Below are 21399 nucleotides of genomic sequence, written 5' to 3'. Positions count from 1 at the left end.
GTTGCTGTAACAGAGTCAAAATTTCTTCTGATTCTGAAGTCATAAGAGTTATTTTGTGCAATTGAAGCACTCAAACTATATGAGAGATGCTGAGTTCTATTATTTTGTAAATTGGTATAAGGATCTAGAAAGATTTAGGAGGAAAAAAAAGAGGTCTGRCACTATTGATATAATGGCAGTAATGACTTAGGGAGTAGCATGTTAGTAAAAAATGCATATCAGACCACAGCTTGGTGTGATCATCTTGACTTTTAAAGAAAATTAAAGCCTGATTCCCAGACTCATAATACTTCTTGTTCTACCAGCTGTAAATGGCCATAATTGACAGTATGCTATGTATTGTCTATGGAAAAGGAAAAATACTATATAAAAACTAGATCTTTACAAGCTCTTTTGATAAATTTTATATAAAGTATATATACAAAGTACATAAAGTATCATTTTACTGTTTAATTTCAAAGTATTATAAAATTAATTCAACTTTTTTTTAGCATATTATTTAGGATATCTTTTTGCACTATGGGTATGATGTATAAAAAGTTTGAGTTTACAGCTCTTTCATGCTGAGTGATTGCTTTAGCTATGGTAATTAAAAATGCACATCCTGAGTATGCACACTTAGAGCACATGAAGTACCAAGTATTCAGAATAGAATGAGGGCATGAGGGGAGAACGGAATTTTTAAATTATGCTAAAATAACTGAAACTTATTCAAGGCAAGAATTTCAAGGTTAGTTCTTCATGCAGAATATTTGTACTAGGTACATATTTATTCCAGTGTATATTTACTAGACTCAAGAACAGAAATCAGGAAAGGTGAAAATCTGAACATCATTTATTTTCTTAATTCAGGTTCATTCAACAGCTATTCTAAAGTCCACTGTAGCTTTTGTTTCTGCAAACAAAACGTTAGTAAATTGCAGGTTCCTGCAAAACTGAGGGAGACARACTAGAAGCTTATAGTGATAGATGGGGATTTATGGACTTAACTCCTATTAGTGGTAATGGGAGTTAAGGACAAAATCCACATATATCATGATGAATTAATTTCCATTACTTAAACACACATCATGAGGCAGTTACACTAAAAATATTTTTTAAAATGTTATTCTTGGCCTAGTCCTTTGATTTAACTTCATTTTTTATAGTATCTTTTCTCTGGTATCTCTGCTCTTATAATTTGAGGAAACATCATGAGTGTTACATAATCATAACCTCAAGGGAGTTAATGTTGCATGATTGAAACAAAATAAGAAACTTCATAAACAGAATACCTCATATGATGTCAACAGAGCTATGTAATGAGCAAAGTTATTTTTACAGACACTTAGATGTCATACAGTAGTAACTGAGTAGAACTCAGCTTGCAAATTAGTTACTTTCACAGCTTTTTCTGCTGTGAAAATGATGCAATGGCTGTACCAGGGTATAGATTTTTAGGAACAGCCTACCTGATAACTCTCTTCAAATAGATTGAAAAGACTAATAATCTGGAAGTAAGAAGATACTGGAAAGGATGGGAGTAATGCCACATGATTTCATAGTGCTGTGCTGTAAAAGTAATGTTTTTCCCTTTAAGTGAAAAAGAGTGAAGAAGGAAAGGAATAAATATAAACAAACATAGATAAGGGAAAATAAGAGGTGTGAACTGTTCCTCACCTTTTCCAGAAGATTAGATGACTGTACATAAACAAAGGACATAAAAATTTAACTGAAGGCTAAGTCTGCCTCGAATAATTTTGTAAGAAGCTTTGATAAGGCTGTAAAGAAACCATTTGGGTTTTAGGAAACATTAGAACAGGTGATGAGTAGTATTTAAAGTGACATCGCATGCAGGGGCCAGSGCTTGAGCTGATGATATGGGAGGTCACTTCAGGTCTTCTGTAGCTAATAATTGCAGTAAGTGGCTATGGGGAAGTAGAATGCTTTGTGTCTATTAACTGAGCTGTTCTGCTTTCCATATTGAATAAAGTGTTTTGCAAATTCCTTAAGAATGCTTGTTAAAAAGGACCAGAAAAGATTCATTTGTTATAGTATGTCTGGATGAGCTGATTATCACACCTGTCATGGTAAATATTTATCTATTTTGGATAAACCAGAACAATTACTTCTAACTTAGAGTACTAAGGCAACTGTAGGTCTGGATTCAGCCTTTTCTTCAAATGAGGGGAAAAAATATTTGAAGCTAAGTTTCCCTTAATGTAAACAAGAATTTACGAAAATGTCACCCAGCACACAAGCAGCAAGACTTCTACTGCTACCATTTCCCTGGACCTAAGAAACAATCTCTGATGAACGGGTTATAAAATATTTTCAGAAGTTGTTTGTACCTGAAGCTGGTATAGATAGCTGTATACCTGATTTGACATTTCTTCAAGGACCAGGAAGTCAAAGCAGAAGATACTGTATACATTTGGTAGTAGTATAGAGAGATTTTCTGGATGTCCAGCTTGAACGAGKAGATAGAGTCACTCAGCTTTCACTGGGCCTGAGGTACTGGAATATTCTGCATGCTTTGTATGAGCTGGGACAATAACAGTTGGTTGTGTTTCAGGAAGATTTGACTCAACATTTAACATTTTGTTGTTGATGTTCATTGATTGAAAACATTTTTTTGTGGATTTATATATTGGAAAAGAATACGAACGTGTTTAAGCTTCACATCTTAGTGTTTTATGAAACTGAATGGCAAAAACCAGCTAAAATTCAGGAAGTGAAGGCTACCAGTATTGGCTTTTTAAAAATCTGCAGTTCTCTTCAACTAATTTGATCAATAGGTATGAAACTGCATGTTCAGGTACCACAACAATATGATCAGAATCAGAGCATTGTGTCTTAAAAAGAGAACACCTGTTGTCGTCTCCACCTGCAGTTTTTCTATATGATCTCAGAGTGCCTGTCTTCTGCATGTGCCACAGTCTAGAAACACTGTTCCTGTTGGAAAACTTGAGAAATTACCACTTGCCTTCTGGCAATAAGTAATAAAAGTTATATCTGGAAATCTTGACAGCACCACAAAGGTCTGAAATTAGTCATAAGTTACCTGTAAAAATGGGTATTTAGATCCAGATGGCATGTTTATATAAGTAGGGAAAGTTAAATGGAACCTGCAGCCATTATTTTTGTTTTATTCTCCATATTACATAAAGATCTCATTGAATTTCAACTCCTAGTTCTAGAAAACATCAGAAAATTTTACTGTGACTCACGTACCAAGCCTTACTGAGGTAAATACACAAAATATTCTGATTCATCTTCCAAAAACTCTGGAAATAAATGACGGGTCACAACCACACAAATGAATCCAGATGACAAATCAAAACAAATGAAATGGGAATTTTAGTACTTCATTGTGGAAACCTTTAGGTGTATTATGTTTCTAAATTCTGCATTAGAGACAGTTTTGCAAAATGGCCACACCTTTATTCTATTTGCACCCATTACATGGCTACTGTCAGTGARAATTGTCAGTTTGAACTTCTGTTTTACTGTAGATACTTTTTATTATATTTTCAAAACTATGACTTGTTCATGCACAGAATATAGTCCTTTTCGGTTCTTGGTTCATTTCTAAATTTTCATTGATACTGCAAATGCACACTAACAAATAAGTCAGATCCTCTGCCACAGTTCTTTCATCTAAAGCAGATGAAAATGTCCAAAGCTTCTTAGAGGAGTTTTTAATTATTACAGTATCACTTATTCTAAACTTTGCAATTAGTTCTGAGATGATGACTGCATGAAATAATTTATAATTTCAAAGGGAAGTTTCAATGCTTCATAAATCATTGAAAAGATATCTAGGAATGTCTAAAAACCTTGCTATTTTTTTTCTTTTTTTTTTTTTTCCTCAGACATACGGACTATATTAGGTAAATTTGACTATCTCTCTAAAGCTTTCAGAACAATTTGGCCTCAAGATGCTATCAAAAATAAACTTGAGACTTAGTCTTGATTTGGTTTGTTGTTGTTTTACAGCTACAAACAAAAAAAAAGTTAACCTAATGCTTAATAAGACAAGATTACTCATTATTTTTAATGCACATATCTATTCATAGTTTAATTTCTGTTTTTTGGTTTATCCATGTTGAATGAACTGCCTTTCAAACATAGGAAATATGTGGAAACCATCCTTGTAACTGAGCCTTTTATTAAAATAGCATAAACACATCGATTAACCAAGGAATGAGCACTATTGCTCCATAATCACTCACTGGAGAGATGCTTCTGAAAACCGTTTAAAACCCACTGGCTTGAGGCAGATCAGGAAAAGAAGTCTGCTACCAGCTTCTGCAAAGGCCATCAACTCCAGCAAAGGCAAAGCTTCTGGTGGGTTGTAAAAATCAGTTTAATTGGCCATTTTTGCTAATCCAAATCAAACATAACAGTCTGAACTTTTTTCTTTAGTGCAGAGCTCATTTGCTGCCTGAATTCTGGAAATTTAGTTCTGGAATTATCCAAACCAAACACTGGTTCTTTGTTTTTTGTTTTTGTTTTTGGGKKTTTTTTTTCTGAATCACTTATTAAACATCAGAGGAATCCAAAAGAAAACATTTATATTTCTTTTACTTTTTCAGAGTCATAAAAGGAGCATAAAAGCCTGGAGTTATTTCTTGAGAAAAAAACCTCAAGTAGAGATGCCAGGGAAGAATACAGGAATATTCATGTTTTATAACACAGAAAGAGGTTAGGAAAAGGTACAGAGTAGCACAATCATTTTCATATGCTTCACAGTGGCCAATAGATAAACACAGTGATATTATTTGTCCTCACTTCCAACTTGTGTAAGGATGATTTTCAGGGTTAATAAGAAAAGAGATTTCCCTAGATTTGGGAATCCAGCTATTGGCACTTCATAACCACAGTGTGTTTTCATCTGTATCAGCCTCTTCTATGTGTAGCATCTGTCAGCCTATCCATCTGCTGCACTGTCTGTCCCAGTTTATCAGCAAATCAGATACTTGACTCTCATGTTTCTATGCTTCAAATTGATCTCATTTTTAGCAGGCACCTGAAAACCCTTCCTCAACACCTGTTAGTGATGTGCAATACAAAAACACCACCCTTGATCCTCTGTTGCAAGCAGCTGGTGCCATATCACACCTTGCAAGTTGGTGACACAGCTGGGACGTGACTGCTACTTTTGTCTTACATCTTCTTGTCCCTCTCTACTTCATTATGCTGTTGTAAAACGAGCCAGCATTTTACCTAGTATCTTCCACCACACAGTATCTGAATTCCAAGATTCCCTACTAAAAAGTTATCCTAGACTAAAACCTTCAGAGCAGAAGTCTAAAAAAAATATATTTTCTACTTGGAAAACCAATGTGTATAGGCATTATTTATTTATATTTGAAAAAAAAAATAATTTGTTTGCTAATTCAGATGTTGTACATATTGAAACACGCTTTTCCATGCATACTTTGGGTGCATCCATAGAGTTTCCTTATCATATGGAATAGATATTGTATCTGGGGAGGGTGATATGATTCCTCTGCTTTAGAATGCAGGTTCAGCAGAGAGATTTGCATAGATTAGTCTGGACAGATAAAGAACTGAACAGCTGCAGACCCTCTAGAATTTGTAAAACCAGTCTACTTCTGACTCTGGGATCCAGGATCAGAGTGGCAGAGGCAAGTTAAAGGATGTTATATAATGTGACTTCCAAACTTGCACAAGAAGATTTTTCTTTTTTGTTTGTTTCTTGATAGAAGGGATTTGGTTGTCAAATAGGGAAAAAGACTGATTTTTTTTTTTTTTTTTTAAATTTTGAAATAGTAAAGTGGCCATTATTGCAAAGCCTCACTTTCACTCATCTGAGATAAAAAGCATAGMTGTTTCTTCCTGCTGGTTCAGTGTTAACACATTGCTGTATATATTACACAGATTTTTATCAGTGTATTTTCAGCAAAGAAAGGCATATATTTCCTTTCATTTGAGACAATAAACTAAATTATTAATTTGAGGAAAAATATTTGGTGAAATTTTTCAGCATTAAGGTTTGTAATGCATTCAAGTGAACACTTCTTGCAATCACTCTATTGAAAGGCAACTTAGGATAGGTACAACAGAATATAATCAGAAATGCTCAGTTGCAGAAAGATTAAACTAAAGAAATTAAGGAGCTGTGGTTTATGAAAGGAGAATAATTATGGTGGCTTAAAACTGTGTTAGTAAGGTTTAAAAGCATGTTTTATTTGTAAAGCAAGTTAAACTCAGTGGGGAGAGTACAGAAAGATCAATATCAAACTTCCTATCAAAATTCAGTCCTTTTCAGACTGAATCTAGAAATACCCATGAGCAAAAACATAGTAGGTCCAAATGAAATATATGATTTTCAATGTGTTAATTGTCTGCACTGTTTTTATTTGGCATCACGTCTCTCTGGGAGTGTCCCCTTCAACGCACTTTGAGCACATGAATTATGCTAAGCGCATTAACACACACTGAGTAAAAATTGCTGTAAATCTGCATTAAGGTCAGTGTTATACCTGACCTTTAATATTCAAAAAACCTTGAGCACTTTCCTAGAATAAAGGCAGAGTTTTGGTATGGCCTACTATATACCCAATAGCCTAACTCTTTTGTGTTTCAGTATTCTGACTGCACATTTGCAGCTGAAAATGTTGGCATTGGTGCTATTCTGAGCATGTACGAGTAAATAATCTGCTTGCTCTTTTTTTTTTTTTTTTTTCTGGTAATGGCCAAAAATACATGTGACATTGCTGTTAATGATTACAAAATCTTTTGGCCTTAGGAGATGCAGTGAAAATACAAAGCTGAGCTACAAAAAAATTCTCTAAGGAACTTTTCAGGGTATTGTGATAACAACTGAAATTTAGGTTCCCTTGGACGAGTAAAAAAATATTTCCTGTAGGATATGGTTCCCTTATTGCCAATATATCTTTCACTTATATGACCAAGCAATCCAACTCATTTTTCAGATTTTTAAGGTTATATGTGCTTAGGTACATTACTATCTATCTCAAATGGAAAACTTTACATGTTAATTTGTGTTAATTATCTTAATTTCATTTAATGAAATAGTAGTTTTATTCTAGGCTTCCACAATTTTTTAATCTTTTGTTCTTTCAGATTTCTAAAACCTTATATGGAAAAGCCCAGAATAGTAGCAAAATGTAAAATATGAAAGAATCATCCTAGGTTTTCTTTGATATGTGTGAAGCAATAGGAGTTTTAAGTGGCTCGAGAATGAGTGTGAAATCCTTTGTGAATATAATTGTGACATGCACAGATCTAGTGCTACCATTGAGTTTGATAATGTAGAAAGGTTGGTGAGGCTGGATCCTAAGTGGTGTCAATGATAAAAGTTTGTAAATTATGTCATTTACTTTTTATCCTGCCGCCTCAAAGCACACATGACATGAATTAAATTTGTCATATGATCACTTAAAATCACCTAGGTTCAATTAGAATCACAGCTTCCTAGCAACAGATGGCATTCCTTTCCCTGATATGAACCATCTGATCTGACTTTTGAGGAAAGCAAAGAGAATATGAAATAACTGGAAACCATACTTTCAAGAAGATTAAAGATATGTTTTTAAAAAAACAAAAACAAAAACAAAAAACCCCAAGAAAATAAAGCAAGCAAGCAGCAGTTTACAGAGTCAACAAGCCGTAAGACAAATATTTTGCCTCTCTTGAGCTGTTAGACCAGGTTTGGATGTGTTTAAGAGGATGTGCTCGCCCGAGAGACACACCCTGTGTTCCCTTTGAACACTGACACACTCYTCGACCTTACTGAGAGCTATTCAGACCAGCAAAATGAAGTTGGCAGCGGATTACTTTGCAAGCGACGCRGGTTGTTTTAACCCCTTGTTTTTCTGCCTGTTCACTCTGTTATGCACAGCCGGAGCACCAATCTCAAAGATTTTGGTCATTCGCGAGAGACCCAGGAGGCCCGGACAGAGATGGAAGAGTGCCAAGGGCCATTACAGCGACCTGGAAGGACAGGGTTCGATGTATTCGGACTTCTTTAGAGCCAGTGGATTATACTCATATCCCATTATCAGCTGTGGTTTTAAATGCCAGGTATCAGTGGCCAGGTTTTATTTTGTACTTGTTGCTKACTTAACCTTTTCTCTTTACAGTTTGGAAGAAGAGGTATTTATCAAGAATATAAAAGTCTTTTTTGAGTCTAAAAATTAGTTCTAATGAGTTGTTTTATGCATAAAATTTATAACAGGTATTAAGATATAGGTATCTGATTTTTAAGGACTACGGTGAATTCAGCTGATAAAATAGTGACAATTAGAGAAATACTGCAGTGAATTGACTTACATTAAACCATGCAGAAATTCAGTTTGTGAAATAAAGCAAGAYGGTTTTCATTGTCATTTAAAGCTAGAAAGATTTTAATGTTCTTCAGAAGTTCACCATCAGTGTTGGGGAGTAGTAGAGCTAATATACCATGCAATTGAAAGTCTTGTCTAGAAAAAAAGCATTTGTTCTTCTGCAGAGAAAGATTTGAGTCTCTGAGAGGTCATCAGCTGCTTACAATAGGTAGAAATCTGTTTTGAACTCTCTCAGTGAATACATTATTAACAGAACACAGGCATCATGAAAGTCAAGGTTGTGCTTAATTGTCCAGGATTTGAATGCATAAAAACAAGAGAATGAAAAACCTTGTGGTTCTGACCAGGTTTGGTATTTTCTATTACATAGTACCTGGAACTAGCTATTTGTTAGACCCGGTCATTGTCTATGTTGACTCTTTCAATTTGCTTTCGAGGTAACACAGAGCAGAAGCTAGTTTTGTTACAAAATAGAAATACTATACTAACTTACTAAGTTGCACTGAAAGGAAGTGTTTATAATTCTCTGGTTTTGGAGAGAAAATACATTTGAGATGTGAACTTGTTCATCTCTTCCCAAATTCAGGACAATTTTTGTATTAACAACTCCAGTTTTGTAAATACCCTTTATATAGCAATCTAGTGGCTGGTTCTTTGCACTTTACTGACCTTGTGGTCTGTCTTCTGTTTTGGACCAGGTTCACTCATCCAGACATTAGAAAGTAGCTGTGGAACACTATTCTAATCATGTGGCTATTGCTTAATCCTCTGTTTGAACCTGAACAAATCTCTCTGGATGCCATGCTAATCTGTCTGGGATTTGCAATCTGGAAAGGCCCCCAAATACAAATTAAAGTAATTTTCTCTCTGAAAATAAAAAGCATCTACCTCTCTCAGTAACATCTACTACTATGTTCCAAGGTAGGTGAAGATCAGGCAGTTGTTAATACCATTTGGAGATAGGGGACATAAATATTTGATTATATTAATTTATTTTAGTGTTTTCCTAACTGCAGGTCCTTCATCATGTTAGGGTTTTTTGATAGGTTTTCTGTTTGCTTGTTTGTGTTTTTTGTTGTTTTCTTTTTTTTTTATTATTATATCAATTATTTTTAGACTGTTTTCTGTCATTCCAAGTACATATCCTGACCCCTGAAATTTTTGGGATTTCAGAGTATTTACTATATTTGGATCTTACAAGCTCCCACAGTTGTTCTGTCATCTCTCTGTAGTTTAACCCTCTCTGCCACAAAATTACAAATCTCTTTTCAAAGAGGTATTTTTTTTTACTTTCTTCCAAAAATGTGAAGCACTTGTAGAGAGAAAGAATGCCAGTATCTCCCCTCACTAAATTTTAATGGCTACATCTGTGCTCCAAGTTAGTAGCATATGTCTCACCTTTCAATGAGATTATCCTGGGGTTTTTTGTCAATTCACAGTTCAATATCCAGTCTTGCTACCTTTAGTCTTTGACCCCTTCTCCCTATTTTTTAAAATCTCATCTTTTTGTACTGTATCATCTGCCTTTCTGTAGTAGACAAATTTTAGGTGTATGTACAAAAGCATGCCATTTACTTCTCTTTACTCCAAATTTTATATACCAGCTCAAAGTTTTAGTCATTGTATTATTTCAATACAATAATTCTACAGCAGAAGGACTTCTAAAATAAAGTATACATCTCCATGTACACTGAATATGATGRAATTATAAAATATTATTAACAAAATAACTTAATGAATTGGTATTTTTGATGTTAGAAAGGTGGAACATTATAGAAAGTAATATCTATCTAATAATTATTTCATTGCAACTGTGAAATAAAGCTTATAGGAGAAATAAAAAAAAACTTTCAACCCTTGACTTTACTTTTACTTTTGTGTGATGGCATAATGATGAAAATTTTGTTAGAAAAAATCAATGGCCAAATTAGACATTCTCACTTTCTAGTTCCAGGTGAAGAGAAGCCCTAGCTAGCTTTAGAGCTCATGGAACATATTTAATTTGAACATCAAACATAGACTAAGCTAAAACATCTTACCATGGTTGTCTCTGCAATGGATCCAAAGCTGTTGATAAATATGTTGCATGTGACATTAACTGGAGGACCTGCAAAAGAGAAAAAAAAAACACCAGTCCCTGTTCCAGAATTATTGCTTATTGATTGATTATACAATATAAACTACTATGAAACAATGAAGAAGTAATGCTTAATTCACAACTTATTTAATGTACAATTAAATTGAATGGTTTCTATTAATTTTTCTTTTGATTTTTCTCAAAGTTACACTACTTACCTGGCCAAATTTAGCATTTAAAAAACCATAACAACAAAGTTCAGTGTAAACCTGAAGACATTCTTCTATACAAATAAGAAAAAAACCTAACATCCCATTTGAAATACATAGTAAAAATATTTAATGTGTCTTTTGGTGAGAATGTATGTCAGTTCTCACAACAGTTAGGGGGAAAAGTGACTTTATTTACTCAAGGCACTYTCTATCTTCAGTGTTATCTGTCATCACCGGGAAAAAAAAATGCATTATTGCTGCTCTTATCTCTACTGCTTACAGGAAAATAATTTAGATTCTATTCCCATTTCTCTTAAATTCACAAAATGTTTAAGAGTCTATTTGTAACTGGATTGTCTGTTACTATGGGTCCTCAGTCAACTGTTTTGTCTTATCTTGCACTTTGAAGTCTCAGTAGTGGCAGAGCAGCCATTATGGTAACTGAACAATGAATTGTCTCTTCATGGAAAAAGGTTTAAATTGTTTTCCAGAAATCTCTTAAAAAGTGTCATCGTGGAAAAGCGTGCAAACTTTTCAATTATTTCTTATMAATTTCAATCTGTGCAATAGAAACAAGGTTCCATCACAAGGTTTTTGTTACCTTCCTACAACTCAATACTCCTATATCAATAATCCAGTTCARCACTGGAGAACCTGTCTTTGTAGTTGTAAGCAGTCACTAACAAGGAGAGATCTGTATCTGGACTCTGGGGACCAGTCTTACATATCTTTATGTAATATCTCTTTTTTAGGATCACTGAAGAAGGAGACTGCTCTTCCACTACTGGCTGTTTGCAACTAGCAAAATCTAACATGACCAATAAATTTCAGAATGAAATGAGAATCAGAACATCCATCAAAAATTCTGCCAATATCACACAACTGGGAACATATAGCTTTCTTTCCTGATGGCAATAATTGTTTTGAAGTGCTGTATAGCAGYTGCAACAAAAGACTTGTGCACGTACTTCAGTCTTTGCAATACACAAGACTACACCTATGAAGCAGAATTCTCAGGTAAGGAGGTAGCACTTGCAGTCACTTTGGTACTAAGTTAATTATTTAGAGTTGTTGAGCATATCCAGTGCTTCTGAGATTTCAGTAAAAGCTTTACATGCTCAACTCCTGAAAAGGATCAAGAGAAGAAGAAAAGCAGGGGCAATGAGCAAAGGCAGAGTCACTAAAACTGTTAGGGAGGAAATGGTACTTCTTGCACATGCAGCTTTTCTTTCTAACAATTCCATGTTGCAGTAATTGACATCATTTCAAATTTGATGTGATACTATCTTGGTTAACGTAGTACTATGCTTTAAAGTATAAGTTTGGGATAGCAACATAGTTGCTTTTATTAAGAAAAACTCTAAATCACTACAGTGCTGATGCTTAATTTCAAATTGCAATAAACTAGTTAATAGCTAGTTAAAAGGAGCTCAATAGTAGGACTTAAAAGTAGCTTGAAAATGCTTTAGTGTTAACTCAAAGATACTGTGCTGAGAGTAAAAATGAACTTCCCAAAACATGGTCAAAAAGAATCATGAATAAGAAGCTGTAAAAGCTGGGAGTCATATTTGAACACAGGAATTCAGGCAAGTTGAACATAGATTAAAGGGAGGCAGAAAAAAAAGAGAGCTGAAATTCACCAGAAACAGAAAAGCTAACAATGATCTCTATCTACAAGGCTTTAAAAGAAGAATCCTGCCAAGATCTGAAGGTGAAAGAGGATGATTAAGGTATAAAAGTATCCATGAAAGTAAGGAAGGTCAGAGCAGAAAAACTAAATGAAGTCTTTGTCGCAGCATTTGTCTCCAATAGCAAGCTGTGTAAAATACTAGAGCCATTCTGCTGGAATTTTGTATGAAAACTATAGAAGACATTTCAGACTAAGTGAACAGGAACAAACTGACAGACTGAGGTGATATAAATCCAGACATTATAAAAATCTTTGCAAAATTGTGGAAATACAAACCACTGTGAGTTAGCTATCATCTCTGTCAATTTTCTAATCAGTAGAAATGTGTACTATGTTCAGCAAGTATAATTTGAATTTAAAAAAAAAACAGGCTTCAGGTATGATGGTGATGACATTGACAATGAACTTTATCCCTATAAACCTTATCTCTGTACCAGCCAAACTGTTAGAAATAATGAGAACTTTTAAAATAAGGCCATATAGAATAATATTATATATAAATGTGTTATATAGATTAAGATATTTCTATATTAGGGAGAAAGTTGTCAAAAAGTCAAAAGGATCAAAAATTCTTTGACATGCTGCCACATAAAACCAGCTTAAGTAGAACAGGACCCTTCACACTGGAAAAGGTAAACAGTAGGGAGAAATATGTAAGTATACAAATTTGTAAATATCAAAAGGAAGTAATATTTCTCCATTTCTCAGTATGTCACATGGCAATAAAATCAGTAAAATAATAACAAATTTAAAGCAAACAAAAAAAATTATACTTTCTAACATTCCAAAACACAAAGGTTTTATTGCCAGAAAAGAATCAAAAGGCCAAAAATATAAACAGCTTCCAGAAGGGATCAGGAGAATATATGTAACTAAATTAATTTTGTTTTCAGTTAAGTCTTGGCTTACAAAGTTTCTAACCTAATGATTACTTAATAATGTTTGCCGATAGCAGGGCAAGTCACACTTCACATTTTCGTATGTAAACCCCCAAATTTTTACCTTAATATTTCAACTTTTTATACCTAGGTTACATAATTGTGTTCAATTTGAAAGGCAGTACAGTATTTTCCATATTTGCAAGAATGGATATAGTCTGCAAGGTGGGCACTAAGAGAAGCACCTTGCTATAGGATGTAACAGAAAAAAGAATTGCAACTGGAACAAAGATTTTAGAAGAATTCTTAGTTTTCTGTTGTATTCCATAGCTGAATAAATACCATGTCTTCTTTATTATATTTGATGAACAAGAACTGATATGCAGAATTCCAGATCCAAAAGCAGAGCACATAGACAAAATACATAATTTTGTCTTCTAAACCAACATTATTTATAACTAAAATTGGTAGTTAAAAATCTTGTCTACATAGGAGTTTTWCTGAAGAAAAAATTATTTAAAATGAATATCTGAGTTATCATATTAGTACTCATCCACTTTCATTAAAAGCATCACCAGTTTAAAAACTCAAAAAGACATTAAACCACAACGCTTGTTCTAGCAGTAACAAAACTAACCAAAATGGGGCAAAGTCACTTAAGGAGATACTCCTTCTTAGTGGTTACATCTGAATCACTCCAGGCAGATCTTTTCAAACTGCATAGCTGTCCAGAAGATTTAGAATGTGCACTTTTTGAAAAGGAACAACGTCAAATTAGGTTTTGTCTCTTTGTTTCAAAAGTTACAAAACAAGGCTTTAAATTCTTTGAATTATATTTTCAAGAAGAATTGCACTGAATTTCATAAGCTCTAAATCATCTGCTTATTCTTCACTGTAGCCTTGTCAGAAGATTGTGATTGGATGTCCTTGACAAACTATAGAATTTCAAACACATCTAGAGATGTGTTTGAAATTCCAGGGCACGTTTATAATTTTCTGAGAAATACCAACATCACTAACTTTAAAAAAAGCAAAGCATTTCCAGCTTTACCAGAAAATCCTGGGTAATCAGTTTATCGATACAAAACCAACTGTTTATGGTTTGCTGATGAGGAAGTAATCTGACAAATCTCTTGCATGGTACTTATGAATCAGACTGGGCAAACTCTGGTTAAACCAGCACATAGCAGTGGCTTTAGAGTCAAAACCACTTAAGTTTCTGGACCCTGGAGATGTCAAAAAATTATAACATTTCTTGCTGAATAAGAATTAAGATGGAAGGGCAGTGACAGATGACTTAGAGGAGAAATCACTGCCAGCTTGAAGGAAAATTTTTGCAGTAAACATGGAGTAAAGACTTGAAGTGAAATGCTAGAGCTAAGGAAATCTTTTGAACTCAAGAAGATAGGCATAAGTAAGAATAATATAATTTTTAATCACAATAGGTTAATTATTTCAAAACATTATTTCTATTCTGGGTAATTTAAAGACTAATACCTTGTTTAAAGATTCAGTTATAAAATTAAATATGGTTGCACTATAATACTGGAACTCATTGTTTCCAAAAAAAAAAAAAAAAAAAAAAAAAAAAGAATAGTCAAATTTACCTAAACTTTACAGACTGCAAAAGTTTAAATGGATGGAGTTCATCTGTATAATACTTTGCATATTCATATAAAAATATAGTTTGTGTAATCCTTCCTTCAATACTCTAACATGCCTGAATCTAGATAATATGGTTTATGCTGAGACCCTCATAAAATACAATGATGCAATTTGCAAACTTTGCCCTTTCAGTCTTCTTTGAATCTGCTTTGTCTTGTTTGAATCTCCTTCATGATAAGTGCGTAAGAGGCATGTGCAAGAGAAAATTCCAGGTGCTGACAACTTGCAATTTCAGTGGAAAACTGGGAACAGGGAAAAGAACAAGAGGAAAGATGGTTCTTTTGGTATTTCAAGGCAAAAATGGRGCCCAGGGCTGAGGAATATAATTTGGTGGTAGAATTAGTAAGTAACATAAGCTGTCTTGAGTTTGAAGGTCATGTCGTTAACACACTCTTAGAACCAGACAGTTACAAAGACTTGGCTGGTCTTTCACAGAAGTTGCTTTCTGGAGTGTTTGAGGCTATGGCAATCCCAGGTGGGAATCTGAATCCATCCAGTAAGCATTTCAGGAAAGAAAAGAAACCAACAAAACATATTAGACAACTCAAAAATAATGATAAGCTACATTTATGAAAGGGCTGCCATTGGGCAGCTGTGAAAATGGCAGGGGAAGAKTGCATTTTTACTGAAATGAACTGCCCTACATACAAAAGAAAGGCAAAAGAAGGCACTTTTTGTTTTTCAGTGAATGTACTTCTTTGTTTTCATATTTGTTTCAGAAATTGCTTTTGTGCAAGCAGTAATATTGACATGCTGAAAACCAGAAAGTTTAGTTTTGAAATTACCTTTGAAATTTGGTCTGATCCTTGCATCATAGCCTGACATCCTACCCATTAGCTTATCCAGGAAATCGGATGGTGACATTGGCATACTACGAGATCTTGCACTGTCTGTTTCCTTTGTGGCTACCAAGCTAATAGCAAGGAAAAACAAACAAACAAACAAACAAAATATTTGTTAGAAGTTTTGTTAGGGAAACTTTAATTTTACTTAGTCAATCAGTTCATTTCTGTAGGAACAGGAAAACAGGAAGCTAAGACAGTCTTTCAAGTTAGTTAAAGCTTCAAAAATAGTAGTAGCGAAGAAATGGAAAGAGTAAGTTCTTTCTATATTTTATCATTTGAAGTGCAAATTTAATCCTGCTGTGCTGCACAGTTATAGGTTACTTCTTCCTTAGAACTTCTGAAGATTAGTAACACTTTCAGTCAGCAGTAATCAATATCATTATCACAGAATTAAATTATGTCATCTACAGAAATAGCTGTGTATGTGGAATGACAGATTTTGGAGTATAAGATTGATCTATTTTAACTGAGTGTGCTATGGCAGAAACCTGGATCAAGAAAAAAAAGCACTAAGGATCTTAATTAGAATAGTACTATTATCACCAATTTTTTGCTGTATGTTTATATGTAGCCATAATAAAACAGATCAGACTCTTGGCAGGTGGTATTCTTTAAACATTGCCTTAGTTTCATTTTCTGTTAAAATAAAAGTGATGCAACAATGGGGTAAAAAAAGCCCTAACAACTTACTGAAGAAACTATTTTAAGACAAACTTCTTCTCAGGGCCACATGACAAATGCCATCTCCTGTAGCTTCCTCTCCATATGCATGTAAAACTCCCACTGACATTCTAAATTGTGCTCTGCATGTGCTAGGAGAGGAGTGGCACTGTGATCAGCCATAGACCCAAAGAAAAAATCTTTGTTGTTGTGGAACAACTCTCACTTGAGTGCTGTCCAACATACTAGAAAAACAATACAGTCAGAAAATATCTACATAAATAAAATTTTCAGTAACATTGTGATACACAGTGCAACTGAAACCATTTGCGGCTTTTAGAGTCTTAAAAAAGATTAGAGCTTTGCATGATTGTGCTGAATTCAAATCAAAAATCTGTTAAGGAAGGACTCGAGTATCTTTTACTTATCAAATTCATTGTCTCCATGTCAATTTGCTCTTTTAGAAGTGCTTAAATATGTTTTTGTTTAGAAGTAAACACAGGGAATAATGTAAAGCCCTTAGGAATTTCCTGATTTGCAAAAATATTATGCTAAACTTTTCTTCTTTTCAATGGGTAGCATATCAAAATGGAAAATTTCCATACAGATATGTATGTATGCAGATGCCATGTACAGACTGGGAACGTAATTTTTTTCTTCTCAGGACATTAAAAATTACACTTTCATAGTGACTTCCACTTAGAAGGTCTGCTAAAATTTTTGTCTTCAACTATGAAATTTGGATTTATTATCTTAAATAAAAAATTATTTCATATTAGTGTTTCAGTGTTACAAATTTGGGCACCTATGGAACATGAACATAGAAACCTCTGGAATGCTGTAGTTTGCTCACATTTTAATTAAAAATAGAAATTATGTCTTCTAATTGTAATATAAAAATTTATCGTTGAGATAATTTGCTTATCTAGTGTTTATTCTATGTGCAGACTGATTTGTATATTCCTAAATTGTTAATAAATTGTTAAATTGTGGGATATTTCTAAATTGTTTTTAATATTTTGGTATCTCTTTCAGTAAAAATGTTTCTTTACTCTGCTTCAATAACTAACCTGGTTCTTTATTTCTTTCTGGAGCTGTAAAATCTATTTCTCTTTCTGAGAAAGAAAGTATTCAACATATTCTTTTTATTGTTCAGTTTGAAATAATCCCATTGCTGTAATTTTCATTATCAATCATTCTGAATGGATGTGATTCATCACATTATTGCAACTCATAGTGATTTATATTCCTGTAAAACATTATAAATGTTTATAAAGCAAATAAAATATGAGAGTCCAGTCACTCTTTTCTGGCTTGGAAGGCAGGAGAATCAAATTACTGTGTGTATACACTTCGTATAAACACTTAAACCCTTAGACTTGTTTCTGATAGTCTTCTATAAGAAATTTATATTTCTATTCTCTAGGTATGTAAAATTTCTATACTATGGGACGTACAATCCTATATTTTTATTCTTAATATACATAAATTATCCAGAACACAAACACAGAAAGGCCCATTGTTCAATACCACTTTCTGGGAAGGCAGAAATTGTTTGTTTTCCCTTTTTTTGCTTTACTGAACTTTTTCTAAATCCTTCCTTGTTGTACCTGTAGTTCTTGCTTTGCCATGGAGTGGAATATTTTGAAATAAAGGTAATGTTGACTGGGAAAAAAGAATTTCTGTGTCTATGGATTTTGTCAAAGTGACATTCACCTTTTYATAGGATAGCATAATTAATATTTGCTTTTGTTAATCAATTGTAAGTCTCAGAATATCTTGAATAATTTAATGCCTGCTWATGAAAAGAATACATTCAGCATAATGAATACATTTTGTGTAAACAAATTTTATCTCAAGTCAGCTGGCATTTGTAACTAATTTTTTCTTCAAGGAATATCTTCCCTTTTACTAAGTTTGAGGTGTTATCAGTAAAAGGTGGTTGAGTTCTTCAGAATTCTACCCTTTTGATTTAACTTTAATTGAAAATATGCTTTTCAAGAATACTGTTCAACAAATGAAACTTTCATGAATCAGAGATGACCTGTGGAATACTCATGTAGTTAAAAAGGAGCAAGACTTGGTAATATATCAAAACCTGAGTGAAGAAGTGGCTATCAGGAAGGTATTTTCTGTCTTCAGAAAGTTAACTCAGCATGATAAGGGCTCTTCAATTTTATTGCACACTGTCTCTGAACGGCAGGTCTCTGGCTAAGGGGTTAGAGAAAAGTATATTCCTTTCATGAACTAAGAATTGAGCTTTTTTTAGTGTTAATACTGCACATAGCTTCAACCTCGATACACAACTATTGCATAAGTCCAAAATGGCTTTGCGTGCCTCCAGAGGGAATTCGTTCTGACCTGTCACAGCTCTTTAAAGAATTTCTACATGCATTTTCTAACAGGCGGAATTATGAGAATTTAATATTAGCAAGAATTGTAACAGCAGCAAGTGCATTCAAAAGTAAGGTACAATTGATTTGTGATTAGCATAAAGTCATGATGTGACTTTAAATTACTGAGAAAGCTGTGCACTTTTTTCACAGGTAGAAGCTTCCCATTGCTGAAGTCTTTTATTGGAGAGAGATTATAACCACACAGTCTTCTGATATGGTCATATTTTATGAGGAAAAGTTACCAACAAGAATGCTCTCCCTGGTAGTGATTCTGAGTTGTTCCTGTGAGTAACTGGCAAATACTACTTAACAGTTACAAGGATTTACACCATTTCCCAATTTCAGATTTAAAACAGTATTTTACTTCAATTTCCTGGATGTATCTTAAATGTCTTTAAAAGGCAAATTAAGCCTTCAAAAATAATTAAAAAACAAATTTTAACTGAGATTGTGGACAAGAATCAAGAACAAAATAAAAATGTCAAAAATTGCATTCAAAAATTATCTGTGACCAGATAAATTTACACCATCAAAAGTTAGGGGAAAATTTTTTGTTTCAAATAAGTTGTCAAACTAAACCACACATGAACAGAAAATTAGAATCACAAAAATTAGAATTATTCCTGTCTGGTCTATTCTGTCTATTAAATTATTTTTTCACCCAAAATCTGAGGACAGATGAACTTTGCATCAATGCCTTAAAGCCTGCAAAGTTCGAATTTCATTCACTGAGATAGGAAAATGTCTAAATCACAAGACTGTGACAACGCATTGCCTACAAAAAGTCATATTTCAATCAGAAACTTTTAGGTCGAACTGAAGATATTTCAAGTGGGATATAAATGTTAGAAAGTAAAAAGTGGACTAACACAGACAAGATGCAACTTCTCTACATCAGCAYCCATATCCTAAATTTTAGACAAAAAGCTACTTGTAAGAATAGTGTTCATCAATGCCATCTATAATCTGGAAAGAAAATGCAAAACAATTGATGATTTAAAACTAAGAATGCAAAAAAGAGTTGACAGAGATAAATACTGATGATGTGAAGATAACAATTTATTTCTTAAATAGTTGACAGAGATAAATACTGATGATGTGAAGATAACAATCTATTTCTTAAATTAAGCCCATTTAAGTAGAAGCATTTAAAACAATCAAAGGAAGGATGTTAAGAGATGTATGAAGTGGGAATGTGGGCAGAGTTGGAGAAAGTAGTGAAGAAGGATTCAGAATTCATCGAACAGCTCAGCACTGCTGTGGTAAAGTTCTCACTTCACTACTGTGTTATCCAGTGGTGTGGAAAGACTGAAAGAGTGAGTAGAAGCATGAAGGTCATTTATTATTTTATATGATATTAATGAGACCAGTTCTGGGATGTCGCATCAAATTCCATGTCCGAGTTTTAAAAGGACATTAAAACATTTGGAAAGGTACTGAACAAAGCCACTAAGCCATGACCTGAGAGTCAGAGAAATTTGCTTCAAGTAAGAGACTTTAAGAGCTTAATCTGCTTAGTATATCAAAAAAGAAGAGCGAAAACAAATAGCAGATTGAAGTATATAAATATCTCAAGGGGGCAGAAAATTATGGACATTTATCTTAAAAAAAAATAAAGAGAGAAGAAAAAGCAATTAGAGATAGACAAACTCAAATGGGAATTTGGACACATAGTTTAGTAATAACTTAACAGAAGATCAAATTGTACTGACCAAGACAATACAGCTTTCTGGAAAAAAACAATTTAGCAAAACATAAGGTATTGTTTTTCATAGATAGCTAGCTTGGTAAAAAAGAAAAAGCTCTGATATACAGAAAAGCAGGCTAAATTCAGATTAAACATTAAAAATCTCATGCAGATATCTTCAGACTGTCAAAAGGCACTTGATTGATTTGAGGATCTTAAGGAAGGGAAGCAATGGGCATAGTTCCAAGCATGCAATGATGTCTTCTCAGGGTCTTTCCACACAGGGGCTGGGTTGAAGGACTGCAGTTGCTGTAATCAGATTTGCAAGTTACAGCTGTAATGTTGGCTCATCTTGCTCAATTCCTTTCCCAGCTGGGTGTTTGACTGACTAAGCAGCTGTATGAGCAACAACTCCTTGAGCAGTAGGGACTTAAGCTCCAGAATGGAAATGAAACTTGAGCTGCCCATAAACTAGAAACAGCTTAAAAAATCAGAGGTTGACCACTACTAGGAAAAAGTAAGGTAAATGTTCTATGACATGCATCTGCAAAGAATAAAGAATTGTAAACTAAACTATAACATTCTTATGAAAGCAAATGTATGCAAAGTAGCCAGGGTTAATTTAGACCATAATTAAAAGACTTTTGATGACTGAAACACTTCAGTTCAGGAAGAGTTTAACACTTTGAGCTGTGACAGAAAAGCCCTGTGCGTTTCAAGAGGGAGTTAGGCCTTAGGATGCTGTGACATGTATGGCTGTGATTGCAGTGATGCAACGCAGTTCTTTTTTAATACTCTGCTGAGATTATGTTTGCATTATTATTGATTCTTTTATATTTTTTAAATAATTACTACTTCAGAAATCTGAAAAAAAAATAGTTAACACAGCTGTACAGCCAGAGCATCAATATCTATGGAATTTAAATGGGAGATCTCATCTAGCAGTTGGCAATTTAGTTACCAAGATAAAG

The 21399-nt window shown here is 33.8% G+C and overlaps 1 protein-coding gene across 2 annotated transcripts in view; it reads right to left on the bottom strand.

Annotated features, from left to right (window-relative positions):
- The window catches only part of GLRA3 (glycine receptor alpha 3), a 77557-nt gene that overhangs the window by 41087 nt on the left and 15071 nt on the right, over positions 1-21399 (bottom strand). The window contains exons 2-3 of one of the 2 annotated variants that reach the window (XM_057376277.1): positions 15626-15753; positions 10358-10425 (exon numbers count right to left, since the gene is read on the bottom strand). In XM_057376277.1, the coding sequence (XP_057232260.1) occupies positions 10358-10425; positions 15626-15753 (196 nt within the window). Of the gene's footprint in view, positions 1-10357; positions 10426-15625; positions 15754-21399 lie in introns of those variants that run through there. The other variant, XM_057376278.1, reaches the window with a different exon arrangement.

This window comes from Malurus melanocephalus, unplaced genomic scaffold (assembly GCF_030028575.1).
Source record: "Malurus melanocephalus ecotype Western Australia unplaced genomic scaffold, MMel_1.1 scaffold_276, whole genome shotgun sequence".
Classification (NCBI taxonomy): domain Eukaryota; kingdom Metazoa; phylum Chordata; class Aves; order Passeriformes; family Maluridae; genus Malurus; species Malurus melanocephalus.
Note: the sequence above shows the minus strand (reverse complement) of the source record. Positions and strands in the feature narration are given on the sequence as shown.